We start from the raw sequence: 18,515 nt of genomic DNA on the forward strand, positions 1-18,515 counted from the left end.
TTTGACAGTTCTTCATCTGTCCCATGTATGTCTGTGCCATGATTGTTGTACACTACAAGCACCCATGCCCACTTGATCTTCAGCCAAGCAGATCTGGGTGAGAAACTGCCAGAGAGGAAGATTTTGATTCACATACTTGCTACAAACAGCAGTAGATGCATTTTCCTTCAGCTCTTAGGGTAAATGCTTTGATCTCTGAGGGCCAACAAGTGTCTAGGCTTTCAAGCCATAGAGATGAGGCAGGATAATGTGCTCTCCCTTTTGTCTTGAGAAAAAGAAACTGGTTCTATCATTTTACTAGACTGCAAGAAGAATGTTCCTCTTTCACATAATTAAAGCAAGACAGTCTCATACAGTTCTCCTTTATTACTCTCTGGCTGCTCAAAGTGTGCCTCACCTGCTGTAAGAATAGCTGAAAAAACGTTCATTAAGATTTCATCCTCAGTTTTAATTGGGAGGGAAAAAATGCTCATGGTTGTCTTGACAGTAAAGGAGAATAGAATTGATGAAGAATGAGGGTCCTATTTATGTTGGCTTGATCATTGTGTGAAAGGACAGGGGATATCTGGAGATATTCAAGACCCGTCTGGATGCCTATCTGTGCAATATGAGCTAGGGAGCTGCTCTGGCAGGGGGGTTGGACCCAATGATCTCTCGAGGTCCTACGATTCTATGATTCAATGATTTTCCATGTTTTAGAGTGTATAACCTGTAAGGTAGGTTTAGCAGTAAAAAATTTTGATAGGTCACAAAATTGAGATACATTCAACCAGCACAGATGTTACTTTAAATAGTAGTAATAGCAGTAGGGACACTGTTATGGAGACTTTGCTTTTATATGTCTATTTACAAGCAGGCAGATAAAGGAAATGTTGCCGTGGCTCAATTCTGCGTACAGCATAAGGAATACATTTTCCCATTTCCTTTGGACTCTTGTTTGTCAGCCAGTCTTCACTGGGAGAATTCAAGGGGAACTGGACTGCCAGGAAATTCATTTCTATGAGCTTTTCTAGAATGGAAACTGTGCTCATGTTTACTGAGCAGAAATAACACCTTGCAACCCATGATCTTTGAGTGCTCCCTTCCTGCTATGCAAAACAAGGGAGTATGATAGTATCTGTATTGCAATTGCAAGGATGTTTTGAAGAGAATCTAATTAGTTGTCTGTTGGCCTAATGCTAGCATGAACAGGACTTTTGTAGTTTCTGAGTAAGTACAAAAGAAATATGGTAACGAGGACACTGACAAGTAAATAGAAGCCTTATTCTAAAAGACTTGGCTTAAAAATATTGTTGCATAAATAGGTAAAATCCCATGCATAAGAGGGTGCTACTCAATGCTCTTTGATCTGGCTAAAATTTTAATTTAAAATAACATTTTACATTAAGTTTATTGAACTATAAATAGTGAATGATAATGAAAGATCTATTAGTGAATAAACAGATTTGAATTAGTGTCAAGTTAAGAGTGATGAACAGCAATTTAATAACCTATTAAGGGAATGAGGTATTCTGAGAACTAACTTTTGAAAAAGGGGAATGAAATGGTTTTGCAACTACCTTTTTAAAATTTGTTTGAGGCTTTGGAAGAGGCCTCTTCAAGATGTACACAGTTTGAATAGTTGTACAGTTTTACAGCTTTAACAGTAAAAGCATTCATGGTGTAAAAAAAGATTCCCGAAAGTCAGCAGAAATATTCCTAGACTAAAATCTGCAACTAACATGAGAAGGAAAAGAGAAAGAACATGAAAGAAGTTCTGGAGGCAAGAAAAGGCGTGTAGGCGTGGCATATTCTTCTATTAACAGAAGATCCCCACATAAAGTCTAATTTTACTTTGTTATTTTGTAACTTAGATATTGCTATTACAAGCGTGTTTCGATTTTATTGCCAATTTTTCTGATTGTCTAGAAAATTAGTTTTTTGATAGCTCAGTGATTTTTTTTCCGTCATGGCAAGTTTTATTAGACACTAGTTTTATCCAGAATATGGTGAAGCATGCTACCCTGCAGGCTGTGAGAAGCTGATGGCTTGGCCTTGACAATCAGTGCATTGTGTTTCTGACGAGTAACGGTAGCTAAAAGACTGCATTTTGTTACCCCCACAATCTGATCAGCATGTCTAAGACCTGTGTTCCATACAGCAATGTCCAAGTGAAGATTTCACTGCTTTGCTTGGCAGGCTTTGACAGTGTTTTCTACTCCCAGAGTGAATTTTTCTCCCTAATATCTAATTGTAATTTTCTTTGGTACAGCTTGTATTGCTTCTCCTGTTCCTTTCAAGGAACACCTCCAGGAAGTCTGGCTCTAGTTTCCCTGTAATCACCATCAGGTTGGCAAAGAGGACCATAAGATCCTTCTCTCCTCTCGTCTCCACCCAGGCTGATCAAGCTCAGCTCCCCTAGCCACATTGGGTGAATGCACTAGCCCTGACAATCATGGTGATCCTATCCTGACCTTGAGGCAGTTCATTTGTTTGTCTTTTCTATTGAGAGGCCCTGAATGGCACCCAGTACCCTGGGTGTCAGATTCCATATGCTGAGCAAAGGGGAAGAGTGGCTTCTTTTTGCTTGCTGGCTAAACCTTAACTGTTGCAGCCCAATATATGGTTGGTTTTCACAGCCTCAGGCATATGGTAGATCTTTCAGATTCAGGGAATGTGATTGAAAATAGAAGCATTGGAAAATGCTGTTCAGCAGATTTGTTGCTGATCTGGTCTCATGTTTTTCTTTCACCTAGAATGTTCCACCTGATTTGTCCATCTGCACCTTTGTGCTGGAGCAGTCTCTGTCAGTACGGGCCCTCCAGGAAATGCTGGCTAACACAGAAGAAAAGGCAGAAGGGGTAAGTTATAAATACTCACCTTTTTTTCCTCGTTCAAAATACAATTCTTTTCCAACTGTACCACAGACTTCATGATTGACCCAAACTTATGGTATCATGAATTCCTTATGTTTAATTTTCCATCATTGCTATGGGAATCAACTGAGTTTTGAGAAATCCTAAACACTTGCAGCTTTCACTGAAGTTCAGCAGAGCTGTGAATTCCCAACAGTTGTAATGTGCTGAGGGTCAGGACACAGCTACAAAAATGTTTTCATTTGATATCTCATAATATGTAATATAAAGTTTGCCCATTCTTCAGAACAACTAAGGTTTCTCAAGATTTTTGTCTGCACCAAAGGGACACTGTCAAGTAGTCTTAAAATGAGTTGGTTCTCTGATGTTTTTCTCCAGAAATCATAAAATTATTGAGTGTGGCCGGAGTTAAAATGTCCTATAACTCACTTTTAGAGTTGGAAATAGAATGTTGCTGTGTCTTAGAGGACAAGAAATAGTGAAGCTAACACATTTGCTGTCAGGAAGATGAAGGATGTAGGAATAATGTTAATTGCTTGACTAGCAAATAGGTCTTTAAAAATAAATCATGGTAGTGTAATTTATGTTCTTTGCTGTGTAGTTGATTTGATTTGTTACGTAGTTGAGTGTTCCATATATACCCTGTAGATGTATATAAGTGAGGCCCAGAGCTAAACAGGTAAAAGAGAAGTAGGAGTTAATCATAAATCTGTCACTCAGGAAATCTGGGAGGAGAGAGCATGCCTCTGATATTTCTGGGAAAGCATTAAGAAAGCAAAAGTTAAACTCTCATAGTCTCATAAAAGGCCGGGCATTGAGACTGAAAAAGGTATTTGGGAAATGAAGTCCAGGAGCAGTCCCATGCATGATCCAAAATGCGTGCTGTCAGTGAGAATTTCTTTCAAGGATTAAGTCTAACAGCAAGAGAATGAAAAGCACCCCTGAGAGGAGAGGTGGTACGAGATTAAGCAGGTCCATGCTTCCCAACGGGAACCCCATTTCCCTTAGTTTGTAGGTATTTAAACCTAGAGAAAGCAAATCCACAAGAAAAAAATAAAATTCAAAAGAACAGGTATGGTACACACAACCATAGTGTCAAAAATTACAGTCCAAACCAAAGGATGTGCAGTGATAACTGGGTGCGGTCATATGTGTGAATTAGAGCAACAGTTTTCTGTTTATTCCCCCCAGATGTGGGCAGGAGCATACACTAAAGAGAGTATAGGGGAGTGCATGTTAAAATAGTGTTGTAGGGCAGAGTATATTTAATGGAAAAAATGTTGAATTTTTGAATACAAAGTATTAAGACTTTATAATTGGCAAATTTCTTGTTGGACTGTCCTTGGCATAGTCTTGGGGCCAACTGTTAAGTGAATATTTACCAAGTTCTCTTCAGAATGGTTAGAAAATGTGAATTTGGGGATGCTGGCTAAAGAGAGCTTTGTACAAATCTCAGATGGAACTTCTGCACTAGTTCTGGACTATTTTCTGCACTAGATGTGAGCAGAAAAACCCCCAGATTTTTGCAGGGCAAAGGGACTGATGGGACCTACACGCTCCAAGATGGAAGAACCATGTTTGATGGTAATCTGGTATTTCCTGGAAGCAATTATAGATGTTATCTGTGCATAACCATGAAGGTCAGTGTTCTGGCCATTTGTATCTGTGCCTAGAGAAAAATGATGGCAGTTGTACTGATGTACAGTGTTCTGTACTCATGAGCCTTCTGAGACAGCCACAAGAAAAATAAAGCAAAGTCTCAGAGCGTGGTCATTATGTGGTGGTTACCCATTTACAGTGTAGTTTACTGTGCTCTCAACACCTATCAAATCCCAACACTAACAGAGCTTCAGCTATACCAACCCAGTTAGCCTTGTTCACTGAATAATGAATATATTTCTACTGCAAATTTTGCCTGACTCCTTTGCAAATGCATTAGGAACTGCCCTGCATGTCTCTTGTATACTGATATATTGATATTGTTAGAAGAGAATAATCTTGAAATTGTGTCTTGCAAATGGACGAGGTCATATTGCTGTCAGTGTCATTATTTTTCTTATAGTAAGTCTCTGGAAGCCAAGAATAATGATAATACTAAAATGACTGAAAATGTACTTACTGATAAATTAGCAGAACTGGCATTTGGTATCTGTATGGAGTTTCTGTGAAAAATATATGAGGTTTTCCTTTGTGTTTATAGGTATTCATCATAGGGTAGGTGCTTATGTAGGCAGCTTCATATTTCTTTGAAGTAACTGTTAGAACATGTGTGTTTTGCACTTAATGACTGATGTGGTTACTGTAAGATTTATGAGAAGAGGTAATTTTGTGCATGCATCTGAAACACTAAATCTTCCTGGAGCAGCATCATTTGTATTTATTTTATCTAGAACTACAGTGTATTCTTTCATTTAGGGGAAGAAAGTATAGGAGTTTTTTGAGAGATTGTTATTATAAACTGGATTCTATATGACCTCAGTGTTCTAGTTGAAAGAATCCTGCAAAGGGAGGTCTTTTCAATCCTCAATTACTTTTCATTACATTCATAATCATTAAGGCTACTGTGTATAAAAGTGGTCTACCTGTGCTTTGGTTTTTGTGGTATGTAATCTCTTCTACACTGTCTTTACATAATAGATATTCTTATTATAGAACAGGTAAGTCAGCAGTAATGAAATGGTTGAGTAATATGAACAAAATTTCATGCTGACTTGAGTCAGAAAAATAAACAGCTTTCCTCGTGCTTAAGAAAGAATAACTCTGTGCACTAATTGGATTTCATTTTATTTCTTAATTAATATGTATTAAATGGGGAAGATTACCTCTGCAATAAATACCTACCTTTTTTGTGCAAGAATCCCAAACGGAGAATTTCCATACTTAATGAGGAATCCATCTCTCTGAGTATGCCTACTTCTGTCTCCTGAAACAGCTAAATGGTAGTATCAAAGGCAACAGTGGAAAATGAGTGAAATTTCCTAAAAAGTACGTGTATACTGTGCTGTTTCTCGTAGCCCTGGGCACTGAGTACTTACTTTCTGCTCTGATTTTTTATAATTTCCTTTAAAAATAGTATGCTTATCTCTGGCAGTGTGTTAAAGCACTGAAATTCATAGCTTGGTTATACGGTTTCGAAACCCCAACCTGTTCAGTGTGCTCAGGCAGCGTTATTTATAGTTTTCATTTTAAACTGGTAAATTTTTGATTCTGCTGGGGACTTGCATGCTCTGTGCATGTACTCCTTTTATTGTTAGTTCACCCACAGAAAAGAACCAACTTGTTTGCAGAAAATGGGTAGAATCCTGTGGAAAGAGAATAGCGAATAATCATATAAATGAAGACTCTTATTACATGTGTGCTCTGAGTTTGGGCTCTGATCTCTTACACAAGCAGAAACACAGCTGCTCTGTCCAAGAAGGGCCTACAGCCCAGGTTTTAATCTGTAATTATTTTTAATTTGGTTTTTGAATGCAACATTTTGTTATTAGAAGAGCAGGTGAAATATTAAAATGGAAATCCTTAGGACATTATAAAACATTTAAGACTCAAAAAAGCCTTCAGGACATCTATTCTCAACCTGGCCATTACATTTTTCCAGTGAGCCCTCTTTGGAGCCCAGTGCCATGTTGTTCACTGAAGTTTATCAGACTGAATGATACTGAGAAAGCAAATCATCAGCTTTCTGGATCAATTTAGAAATGATTGTCACTAGAGATTATAATTGTGTTTGGCTTCTGAGTCTTTTTACTCTGATTACTGGTTGGTTTGGATTATTATTTCTTTAAAAGTCTGTCTTTATTACCTTTGTGAGCTCTTCACCATTTAGTATTTTCTCCTTGAACGAAAGTGTGGAAATGCTGTAGTCAAGTCAGTTTCTGGCAATTTTCATAGGAAATGAAGCCTGGCAATCTGGTCATTAATACTCTTGTATTCAGTAACTTCTGAGCTTTCCAGACAATATGATTGTCAGCAAATGATTTAGGATTTTATCTAAAAGTTTGGGGTTAGGGTTTTTATTTTTAATCTTCCTCAAGCAAACATGATGCATAAAAAGCCCAGCTATTAAAATAAAGAATTGCCAATAGGTTATGCATATTAAAGTGAAATGCAATGTAGCCTTCATAAAGGCTATTGCTACTAACTCTTATTTGAAATATGTTTCAAAGGTATTTTTTTATATGCTTCAATATAAATTATTTTTTTCAAACAGGACAATTTGAGGGTTCAAAACGCCGCTACTATCTGTATATAACAAGTGTCTAGTTTGAACTTTCATTCTATTTTAATGCATTTATTACTTCAAAGAGATGGAAAAAAGGTTTTGGTACAGTGACTAGGTACAGGAAATTAAATTAGCTTGGCATTAAAAGACATTTTACTGTAAGTGAACAAGCAAGAAATGAGCATTTTATATTGGCAAGAAGAAAAACCCGCTTTTCTTCTGAAAACAGTAAGAGCTTGTGAATCCTCAAGTTGCACTTGCTTTGCTTGGATTTTCTGAGATATATCCAGCAGTCTCATGCTCTAATGTACTACTCTTTTGCCTTGTGATGTCTTTTGTAGTCCTCCATGATAATTATTGTAATTGAGGCCATTGAAATTGGTAAGCTCCAGGTCATATGTTATATGCCATACCCTGGTGAATAGACAATATACATACATACATAAATACAAGTACATGCCTTGTTTTCACCTGCCAGTATGGTGTGCCTCTTCATGTGGATGAGACATGTTATATCCCATGCAGAAATGGTTATTAACTGCACCTTTTCATTGGAGCTATTGAGAAATCTTGGAAAGCTGTCTTTCATAGCAGCTCTGGTTATTTCTGTCAGCAGCAGTAAAGTATTCTTTTCACTCAGGTCTACCAGATGAGTGGGTGCCAAGCCATCCCAATTTTATTGTTGTGTACCCTCCATTCATGGCCAAATCTCATTTGATTGGTATGGTGTAGGGTAAGAGGTTCCTGTTCTGCTGAGAGCTCCTGGAGCGCCTGTTTGCTGATCTGTGCTTTGTTCTGTCACCAGGAGGTGTGTGCATGGGCACTTTTTTTTTGTCCAGGTATATATTGAAGAGCGTGAGACTGCTACGGGGTGGATTTTTTGCCATTTTATCAACAAAGTGGATGAAAAGTACTATTACTCTGCTAATGCCTGGGCTTCAGGCTACATGAATTGCTTGCTAGTAAAATCAGCTGCGTGTGGAGGACAATGTGTTTCTGCTGGGTCTGTGTTTCAATGGCTGTTGCAGGACAGATGCATCAAACTCATTTATCCTATATGGAACCAGCTGGATTTCTCTGAGTTGCTTCTATGGCATTTTACATCAAGTGTCAGCTTTTTGATTGCTTACTAGAAAAAATTTGCTACTAAAATTAGTAAGTATTTATATGTCACTTGTAGCAAGAAAGTAAATGCATATACATGGTTACAATTTCTGTATTTTGAATGATATATAATATTCACTAGAACATGTCAGGATAGTGTAGGGCCCTCTAACATTTATACTGAGATGATTTTAAGTGCTGATTTGGAAATCTTGCTGTAGTTATTCTCTACTTTGTGAATGAAAAACTCTGAGGGATCTTGAAGTCTTTTCTACTATTTGTCTTCCTAGACTTCATTACATAAAAAAGGCTCTGATTTGCCTTAATATGCTTTTAAATTTATTTAATATTATGCAGAATTAAATTTAACTTTGCACTGCTCTTAAGTGGACTAGACACAAGGAGTAAATCAAGAATAGGTTCAGAGTCCATGTGGTCCTAGGAAAGAAATTGGGAATGTGGACAAAAAGCTGCTGACTGAAGTCACTGAAACTGTCACTTCGATGTAATGAGCTGCCATGAGAACAGCTGAGAAATGCTGGCAGAGAGATTAGAATGAGGAACTCAAGGTCTGCTGTGGGGCTTTTACTTTGGGTGAGAAAATAAGAGAATAGTCTGTTTCTCTGTTCCTTACCAGTCAATTCTATAGGAATTACCCACTTGCTATCTATAACCTTTAGCTAGTTAACATAAAGGATGGCAACATAGTGATGCCATTCAGTAAAGATACCCTATTAAAGTACTGGATGAGTTGGCTTTCGGTTGGGGTTTTTTTTATTTTTAAGGGGTTTTGGTCTGTTTTGTTTTTAATGAACTTTAAACGTTAAGAAAATTGAAATGGTACAGTTAAATTTGTCTTAAGAACTATACAACTCATTTTTTGCAGTGGTTGGAACTGGTATTTAGGCAAAATAATAAGAAGAAAAAATGAAACCCCCTTAAATCCTAACATTCAAGTGCAATTCCTGAATGCAGAAGAGTGTCAGTTTTGCTACAAAATCCTATGTAAAACTGAGAGAGTCTCTTGCATAAAATGTAAAATAAGGTTAGAAATCAGGTCCTAGGCACTGAACTCCTTGGTTTGTGTATAATTTGATTTTAATGGATCCATGTTTTGGATTATTTAGATGTAGTGATATGTCATCTGAGAATTGTTAAAATGGAAATTGTTAAAATTAAAATTTGTGAGATTAGCATTACAGTAGTGAACATAAAAATGATGGCATTTAATTATTAGGTCTTTAGAAGAAGTTTTTTAAATCAATATTCAGTACAATGGTTGTACACTGACCTGGGATGAAATAAAATAGTAAGCATTTACCTTCTCTTCTACATGTTGAATGAGGCAGGGTTGATGTTGAAAAGGTGATGGACATGTGGAAGGCTGTTGTCGTAAAACAGTGCCAGGAAGGGACTGAAATTAAGATTGCATAGGTGACTTTTGTCACTTTCTGTCTTAATTTACCATTTGCCTTAATTTTGTTTGGTGGAAAAAGATAGCATAGTCCTTTTGAAAATGCAAACCCTTTAGCTCAGTACAAAGTCTTCTGAGATATGAATTGTTCATGATGATACACAACTGGTTTGTTGCAGCTCTCCTGCACTGACTGTGCCAAACTGCACTTTGTATGACTTTCAAGGCTGAGGCAAGGCCTTCACAGGCTGATACTTGAATGTTGTGTTTTCTTCTTTTGCAATGCACATACCTGTAATCTGAATTATTTGTAGAGGCCAAGACCTTACTTTAAATAAAGTGTAACTTTCGTTTTTGTCAAGGTCTACAATGATATCGTGAATGGAAATGCTAATTATCAATATTTCAAAACAGATTTATAATAATAGTATGTCAACATCTCATAATATGTATGAAAACTAACCAGATTTATATTTGTGTTGTAGTGGCTTCTTGTAGGGATAGCTTTAGGGATGCTAAGTAGATGCAAAATTTCAAAAATAGATCCTTTGTCTCATCTTAGCGGCTTCTAATAGCGAGTTTAAGGAATATTTAGATGGCTGCTGCTAAAGGCTATCAGTGCAGGAAACGCGTGGCAGTGTGTACAGGCTGGGAGTGTGGAAAATGTTAATGGTGTCTGCAGTGCTGCTATCAGGCAACTCCATAGGACCTCAGAGCAGCTGCAGCTGGAAGATTACACAGGGGATTCTTTCTCTTGAATTGTGTTCAATGTGCTGTTCCCCAGGAGGTGCTGTACCTTCTGTGGTGATGAAAAAAACCTCCAAATCTTCAAATTTAGTCAAGATTTTCTTAATGTAGTTTTGTTTCTACCTCTTTTTAACTTGCAGTGTTCAAAACCTTGGGGTGCTTTTGATGCTAATGGTAATCATAGAATCATAGAATGGTCTGGGTTGGAAGGGACCCCAAGGATCAGAGAGTTCCCATGCCCCTGCCACAGGCAGGGCCACCAACCTCCTGGCCTGGATCTACACAAGGTTGCCCAGGGCCTGTCCATGATTCTGTATATGCATCATTGATTTCCATATTGTTCAAGATTGGATGTGAATAGTCCTCTCCAAAGGGGTCATGTTTGAATGGCAGCAATGTGTGTAGCATTTGAAAGAAAATAAGAGGTAGAGCTAGGCTTTTGAGAATGAGCAGGAGTGAACACACTGGATTTCTGTCCTGAACAGGAAATGGGAAGAAGTTGAGTTTGGGGAGGAGCAGGTTTCGTCTCTGTATTGCTCGGGTGGTATATCGGGGTTGGTGATAAACATATGTCATCTCCTGATGGTTGTCACTGAACATTGTTGCTGAACAGGTCTGGATAAGTACTGTAGGCATGAGGATACATCTGCGTGTATGTAATAGCATCTCTCCATGGCCATAAGATTTTTGAATCCATGAGAGTTACATCACTGAGTGAATATACAATTTCTTAGCAAAATTGACAGGTTCAGTGAGAATCAGTGTTATTTCACACCTAACAATTTGTCTGTGGAAAAAGTATTTCGTTTGATACCTGTCCATTCCTTAGTGTCTATATTAGCGTTGATTAAGTGAGAAGATACAGTTCTGGTTTTGGAAGGTTGTGCTGGAGACCCATCAAACATTTTGTTTCAATAACAACAGTAAAACCAAGGTATCCAAGCCGATGAGTATATCAATCTGTTTTAAGTATTTAAATACTCCTCTAGTGTAAGAGTTATACTACTCCAGGTCTAAAATTAACTGGTAGATTTGGGGGGCTTTTTGTTTCTCTCTTATCATAGAGAATTACCATTGTCACTGAGGATGGCAGTGACTTTTGAGCTGGGAATGGGGGGGAAAGAAAGTGAAAGAGATTAAAGGGGTTTAAGATCAGGGGTGTAAGTCAACAGAGGAAGTCTGAGAACAGGGACTAGCTCTGTTTGCAGAGGTCATCTGGACTCCAAGTCCCTGATATATAGTCCAGACTGGGACCTGAGTGCAGGAGAGGTTATGAACAGGGGCACTGTCTATCTCACCTATTTGAATGGCAGGGTCATCCGCCTCAGAGTAGCACCATTGCAGGACTTGGGAAAAGCTCAAAACGCAATGGGAACTATAAACCAAGATCTTGCCTCAGCGTGCATCAGATGCTAGATTTGAGCATCTGAGCTGCCACTCTGCAGGCAGGGCAGTGTCCCAGCGAGGAGCAGGACTGCAGGCTGCTGGGCAGCGAGCTGCTGACTGCAGCAGCCTGTGCTGCCAGCCTGCTGAGCTGTGACCTGTCGCTGTGAGGAGTAGCGAATCCCATGCCAGCAGGCTCCACTTCTGAGCATCTGCAGGATCTCAGCTGCAGTAAAGGCTCCTGCTGAGTTCCCACAGGCGGTCTGGATTGACTCCTTCGCCTTCAAAAGCATGCCTGTTATACATACATACATACATATATATATACGTGCCCATACCCCCCATGTATGTTAAGGTTTAAAAAAAAGGGACTTGGGCTCTTTTTAACTCTTCCTGAGCTCTGTGGGTATCCACCCTGTAGTTTTTAAATTTTAAAATTGAAACCTGTGCTTTTAGAGTACTGTGAACACGCTGAGGAGGGGAAGCATTACCTCCTCATTCCTTGCTTTTGCAAGGCCTTTGGTCTTGAACTGTCAATTACTTTTTGATAAACACGTGATAGTTACTGAGCTCTGAAGATTTTCCTTCTTATCTCTGTGGTCTCCTCTTTCTGCTTAGGCTGCTGCCTTTTCCAGGATCCGCTGGTTAGACAGGTAGTTGCTGTTAAGTCTTCCAAATAACTGTCACGCTTTCTGTACATAAATAGATAAGACTTCGTTTGTCTTTTTCATGTGATGGTAGTAAAAGCTCACTCTTTACTTTTCCTTATGGAAACAACATACTTTGAAATAGGCAGAGCAAAGCAGAGAAACTTGAAACAAATGGGGTACTCAGACAAGCTGCTAGCAGTAAACTGGACTTCTGTCTGGTTGGGTTTTGTCATCTGCTTTAGATCTAATTCATTTGAGCTCTGACATGCTGTGTGTGATTCTCTGTAGTTAATGCTTGTTTGTGCAGATACTGCTGATGCTGTGGATTGTGCTTGTAATTATGGCAGTACATGCAGCTTCTACTCCTGAAGAAGCCTTTGGTACCCGTCAGTCTGTTGATAAATATGCAGAACACTTACTTTTCTTGAAAGAAGTTTCTATTTTAAAAATATTGGGGTGAGTCACAGAAGATAACGGTACATACAGAGCAGAAGGAAAGGGACAAATTTGGAAATACTGATTTTTCACTTTTTTTTTTTTTAAATGGTGATTATTTAATGTGGTAAATTCATATAATCTAGTGTCTATGTAGGTCATTTAGCAGCAGACTCTTTGAGTTGACTAGTTAGTTGTGCATTTTTGCTCTTTCTCTAAAATTCCATTTCCAGGTGGTGTTTGTTAGCTTATAAGCAGTTTACTGTGTATAGCTCTACTTTTTCAAAAGAACTTATGCACTTTTCCAAATTTAATAATATCAGTGACAAATACTTGAGCTATTCCAAGGAATTTCAGGTAAGGTTCCTTATTCTGTCTCCTTAGCCACATGTCATTACCTTTCAGGTACATTATTTAGTGAAATATAAAGCAATCATTTTAAAGAAAGAACTTATTGGTGGGTTTGGAGAGTTTCAGAGGAACATATTTGGTAGCCAGCATTTGCCTTTGCCTGAAGGAGGGCCACAATTCCCTTTCTGTAGTGATCCCACAGGTTGCAAATGCTTTTTTTTTCTCAGTTTGGGTTTGAACTGAAGTCACCAACTGTTGAGTTGAATATTTAGCAGATCATTTCTCCTCAAATCCTGGAACTGTCTAATGTATAGAGGTGACAGACTTTAACGTGCAATTTTCTAGGAATGGTGTTTTGTAGGTTTCTGAAATTCTGCCATTCAGGTTACCCAGGGAGGCAAATTGACCTAAAGTTTAAGTGTTTTATGGAGATTAGGAGACTGGAGTGAAAGGCTGAGAGCTGGGTCTGGTCAGGCTGGAGAAGACTGACAGGGGATCTCATCAATAAATATCAGGGATGGATGTCAAGAACATGGGGCCAGACTCTTCTCAGTGGTGCCCAGCAACCGGACAAGGGGCAATGAGCACAAACTGGAACACAGGAAGTTCCATCTCAACATGAGGAAAAACTTCTTCACTTTGGAGGTGACAGAACACTGGAACAGGCTGACCAGAAAGGCTGTGGAGTCTCCTTTTGTGGAGATGTTCCAAACCCACCTGGACGTAATGCTGTGCAAGCTGCTGGAGGTGATCCTGATTTAGCAGGGGACTTGGACTAGATGATCTCCAGAGGCCCCTTCCAACCCCTGCCATTCTGTGATTCTGTTATCCACAGAGAATTTACTTCCCTTCCTCCTCCCACCTTCTTTCCCCCCCCCCTCCTATACTTGTAAATGCAGTGTTTTGGATAGTTTAATAGATATTAAAATATTTTTAATGCCTTTCACACAGAAATCAAGAATTTAAACTCAATCTTGGTATTTATTACTGGGAATCAGTCATTTCAAATCAGAAGTATTCTTGTATCTTATTATTTTGGTAGTTCACTAAATATTGTGAAGTATTATGTTGCTGAATATTATTTTCTTTTCTTCAAGTAACTTATTCTGGTTTTGGGGAGTGATGAACATGTAGTTTCATTAAATTTTTTTAAGGTCAAGGAAAAATGTCTTTATGTTTCTTTTAATTGGGGAGGAATATGCCGTGAGCCAGACTTACAGAACTCGGCGTGAATTCTATTTGCACTTACACTCAGATTGCAAAAACAGGCCTGTTGTTTCACAGCAAAGCATGTAAGACCTGTAATTCCATTATATCACAAGTGCATGCTGGAAGGAGTGACCGCATTTCGGTACATATTTCAGACAGCGAATTCTACAACTAACCCACTCACTTGACTTGATGTTGTAGCCCTGTGATCTCTATATCCAGACCTGACATTGTACAACCTTTTTATAGTCCTTTTCCACTGAGGAAAGTAACATATAGGAAACATCTTTATATACCGTTACTGCAGGAAGTACAAGACTCCTGTTCTTCTTGTGACTCTGAATATTGCAAGAAGCTGCAAAGTAGAAGATAAAACTTTACTGGAGAGCTGAGACCTTCATATGGATGTGACAGTTAAACCTCAGACTTGCTCCTATTCGATATTGCATGGTATTTAGCCTTTATGTAGCTCAAGTGTCTGCACCTGTGCATCTTGTTTAATCTCTTCTTGACTCATTAATACAATGGCATGGGTTGAAAAGAAAAAGAGCGCATGTGATACAATTTCTACCGAGATATCTTCTGAAATCCCAGTTATTTTTTCCTACTTTTCCCTTGAAATCCTAATCCCTTTCATAGATGATACCAGGATTTTTCTGGCTTCATGTATAAAACAGTAGAGAAAATAATATCTTGACACAGACATCTGTTTAGGACATTTAAAGTCTCAAGCAAGGGATTATATGGTTTATCAGTGAGGTACAAAAATTCTCTTGTTATATACTAAAACATTTAGGGAAGCATTTCTGACCTTTTTTCTTTTTTTTTTTTTCTTCCCCCTAGCATTCATTGTCTTGTTCAGAACATCTCTTACCATAGGCCAATCTTTAAAACCTTTTGTGGATAGGACAGTGGTTTGGGGCTTTCCTTATAACTTGAAATGCAAATCTCCCAAGGAATTGTAAGGCTACAAATTTAAACAGTGTTTTGAGTACAATACAGTGGGAAGCATTTTATTTAAAGTCTTTATCTCATGCTTATTGTGCATGTGTTTAAAGCAGTTAGGAATTTTTGGTTCCTAGCCATCTCCTTTTAATATTGTAACTGCATGTCATGAAGGAAAATTTCAGTGCTTTTGCGTCTTAATTTTGTGTGGAAATTTAATTTCCATCAGTTTCCTGTTTTTCTTTTGGCATATTGGATCAGTTTAGATTGTGGGCAGGATCAGGCAAATCAAAGTCACATTCAGAGAGCCAAGTATATGAAGGAACCTTACTGTAGTTGGGATTTGGAAAGAGAAATGACAAATTTTGAATATGAGATCAGAAAGCTGATGGTTAAAGGGAGTGATACAAACATACAACTTTTACTCATGTCTAAGGGAAGGCTTCATTCTGTGAGGAAATGCTTAGGTTAAAGTTTCATTTGTTTTGCAGCTTGGGGTAACCAACTAATGTTGCCTGTATGCATAATTGAGTGGATTATTAATAGATAGTGATATACACTGACTTAACTATCTTTGTAACATAAACCTGACACTGATTTTTGCACTTACTTCAGAGTACAGTAGTAAAAGACAGGTATCTGTTTCTTTTGCATTGGGATAACTTTTTTCCTCATTTTAAATTTCTGCTCATAGCCTTTATTTCCTATATGCTGTTATTTTTGATCTGCTGTGTGTTTTTCTACATCTGTGGGATTGGTAGGTTTTTATATGTTGTTACTGACAGAAGATCTTTGGATCAGAACTAATTGATCAGTATACAGCCTGATTTGTGACACTAAGATCTGATTTTGAATTTCCTCCATTAGTAACATCATTTTCAGAATGTCCTTGTTTTCCTCTAGATGTCACAGGCTTCCTCTTTACCCTCCTAATCTAATTACATTAGAAAAGCATTGAAATACAGACAGAAATAATTACTGGACAACATGAGAAAATAGCCTTGAAACAAATATCTCCATTAACTTTTATTTGAACACCTCAGATATATTGTGGGAGAACATTGTAATTAATGCTAGGAGTTTTTCAGATTTAGGCACTCGTAAATCTGTGTCAGACCTTATTAACAGAATGAAAGCATTTGATTGCTCACATTGTGTGTGCATCCCAAACTAAACTGTTTCTGTAATGTGAAAAATTCTAATTTCACAACCTCTACTCCAGTATTTGACAACTTCATTTTTCAGGAAAATGCTGTCTGTGGATACCCATCAGTTATGCAGAGTTCCGGCTAAATTGGATCATGAGCTTATTAACACCCATCTAATCACCCAGTCATGGCTGATTAATCACTTCTCATGGTGCCTTGTTTTAATAAAATCTGTTTTCCGTGCCACTGACCAGCAAACTGCTCTCTGATTGTGTGAGTGGGGTCTTCTTTGCCAAAGAGAGCAAAATACAGCCTTTCCCCACTGATCTGAAGGGCCTTGCCTGGAGGAATCATCGCGTCCCAGTATGATGCCGGAGTGCATAATTCTCCATCTGTGTGCAAGGGGTGGGGAACATGTGTGTTTCCTCACAGAGCTGAAAAGGGGAAGGATGGGAGGCATTTTGGGACAGGAATGCAATTGTAGCTGGTGGACTTTTTGCATATTCAAATCATCGATCTCCAACTGTGGAACTCAGAATTCATTATTTACTTTGTATTTGTAAGCAGCAAGATAACACAGAGAGCTGGCAGCTTTATCATTTTCTCAGCATGGGTGGAGGGGGAAAGTAATTTCATCCCTCATGCGAATGGGAAGAGGTAACACTCCCAATTTCTTTTAGTAAGTGTTCTGTATATTAATGAATAAGCCAAGCTATCAAGGCACTTCCTTTAAAAAAAATAAAGTATTGGCAGTTAAATGCACTCTTGACGATTTTTGCTCTCTGATTTACATTACAGTAGCCTAATTAATAAGGTCTCTGAAAGGCTGTAAATGTTTCCAGCCTTTCAAGCAGAACATCCACATGTAAGGAAGAATCAGGAATGAACCAGAGCTCTATTAACCAGAAAGGTTTCTCTTTTGACAAATCATAGATGCAGTAAGGCAAGAATTATTTTTATATTTAACTTTTGAACAAAAATTCCAAACTATAGTTCCTTATTTCTCTAGTTTATTTGAGTGTTATCATTAGTCTACGGGTTGTCTACAGGTGCCAGACATAACTCACTGCACTAATAGTGCAGCAGTAATTTTCTTCTGGAATTCTTCATCAGATAGTTGTGTTTCATGAAGAGAGACAGAGCTGATATAGCCGGCCTGTTCGCTTGTACATTGTGCAAGGTTTGCCCATGCAGACTCTCAAATTGTGTAATACAAAGAATCGAAGTGAAAGAAAGAAGAGAAAGGAGGAGAGAAAAAGGAGAGAGAGAGGCTCAGATCTAGGTATTTCATCTAGTGAGGGCCTTTTTATCATACAGATGGACCTACTGGCTACCAGTGGAAAGCTTTATGGATAGATGAGGTTGCTTAGAGGCTTATTCTACGTAAAATCTTGACTATTCTCAGCTAGTTTAGAGATGCCACAATGCTAACAGGAGAACAAGAAATATGACTGGAAAAAAGTGCAAAACTTCTGCAGATAACACAAATACCGTCATTTTCTTCTCTGTGTACCTTATTTAGCATGAGAAGTGATTGCTGGCAGGCCATTTCAAGTGAGGCACAAAAAAGAATAAGACTTGGCTTTGATCAACTGCACTTTGATCAAATGTAAGTACTGGAAAAAATCAAGAAGTGCAGGCACAGTGTTTTTGCATTCTGCTTATCCTCAGGGAGAGGCAAGGACAGGAATAAAATCATTATCTATTTCAAATCACAGAATCGTGACAAGCAAATGTTTCTAGCCTGGCACGTGGGCTCTTCTTTTGAGTGTGCCATATTTGGAATGAAGATGTGTATGGCATAACAGCAAACATTTTTTATCATCCTAGACAAGTTTCCTATTTTGGAGGTAGATGGCAGGCATTTTTCCAGCCTTATCGTGACCACTGGATCTCTAATGTGCTCAAAGTTCTTTTGTCCAGGATGATGAATGTTAAAAATTGACTTTTGAGGAAAGAGAAATGAATTTATTTCTTTGCAATTAAGTTTCCTGATTGCATACAGAGAAGGATCTAAACCAGAGAGACATGAAAGCATAGCTCTCCCACCAC

At 38.3% G+C, this 18,515-nt stretch overlaps 1 protein-coding gene across 1 annotated transcript in view; it reads left to right on the forward strand.

Moving 5' to 3' along the window:
* Positions 1-18,515, forward strand: part of RYR2 (ryanodine receptor 2) — a gene marked incomplete at both ends in the record, with an annotated part of 388,405 nt that overhangs the window by 119,968 nt on the left and 249,922 nt on the right. The window contains one exon of the mRNA XM_084261061.1: positions 2,736-2,840. Coding sequence (XP_084117187.1) covers positions 2,736-2,840 — 105 coding nt within the window. The remainder of the gene's footprint in view (positions 1-2,735; positions 2,841-18,515) is intronic.

The sequence above is a fragment of the Gallinula chloropus genome, assembly GCF_964237585.1.
Source record: "Gallinula chloropus genome assembly, chromosome: 3".
Classification (NCBI taxonomy): Eukaryota; Metazoa; Chordata; class Aves; order Gruiformes; family Rallidae; genus Gallinula; species Gallinula chloropus.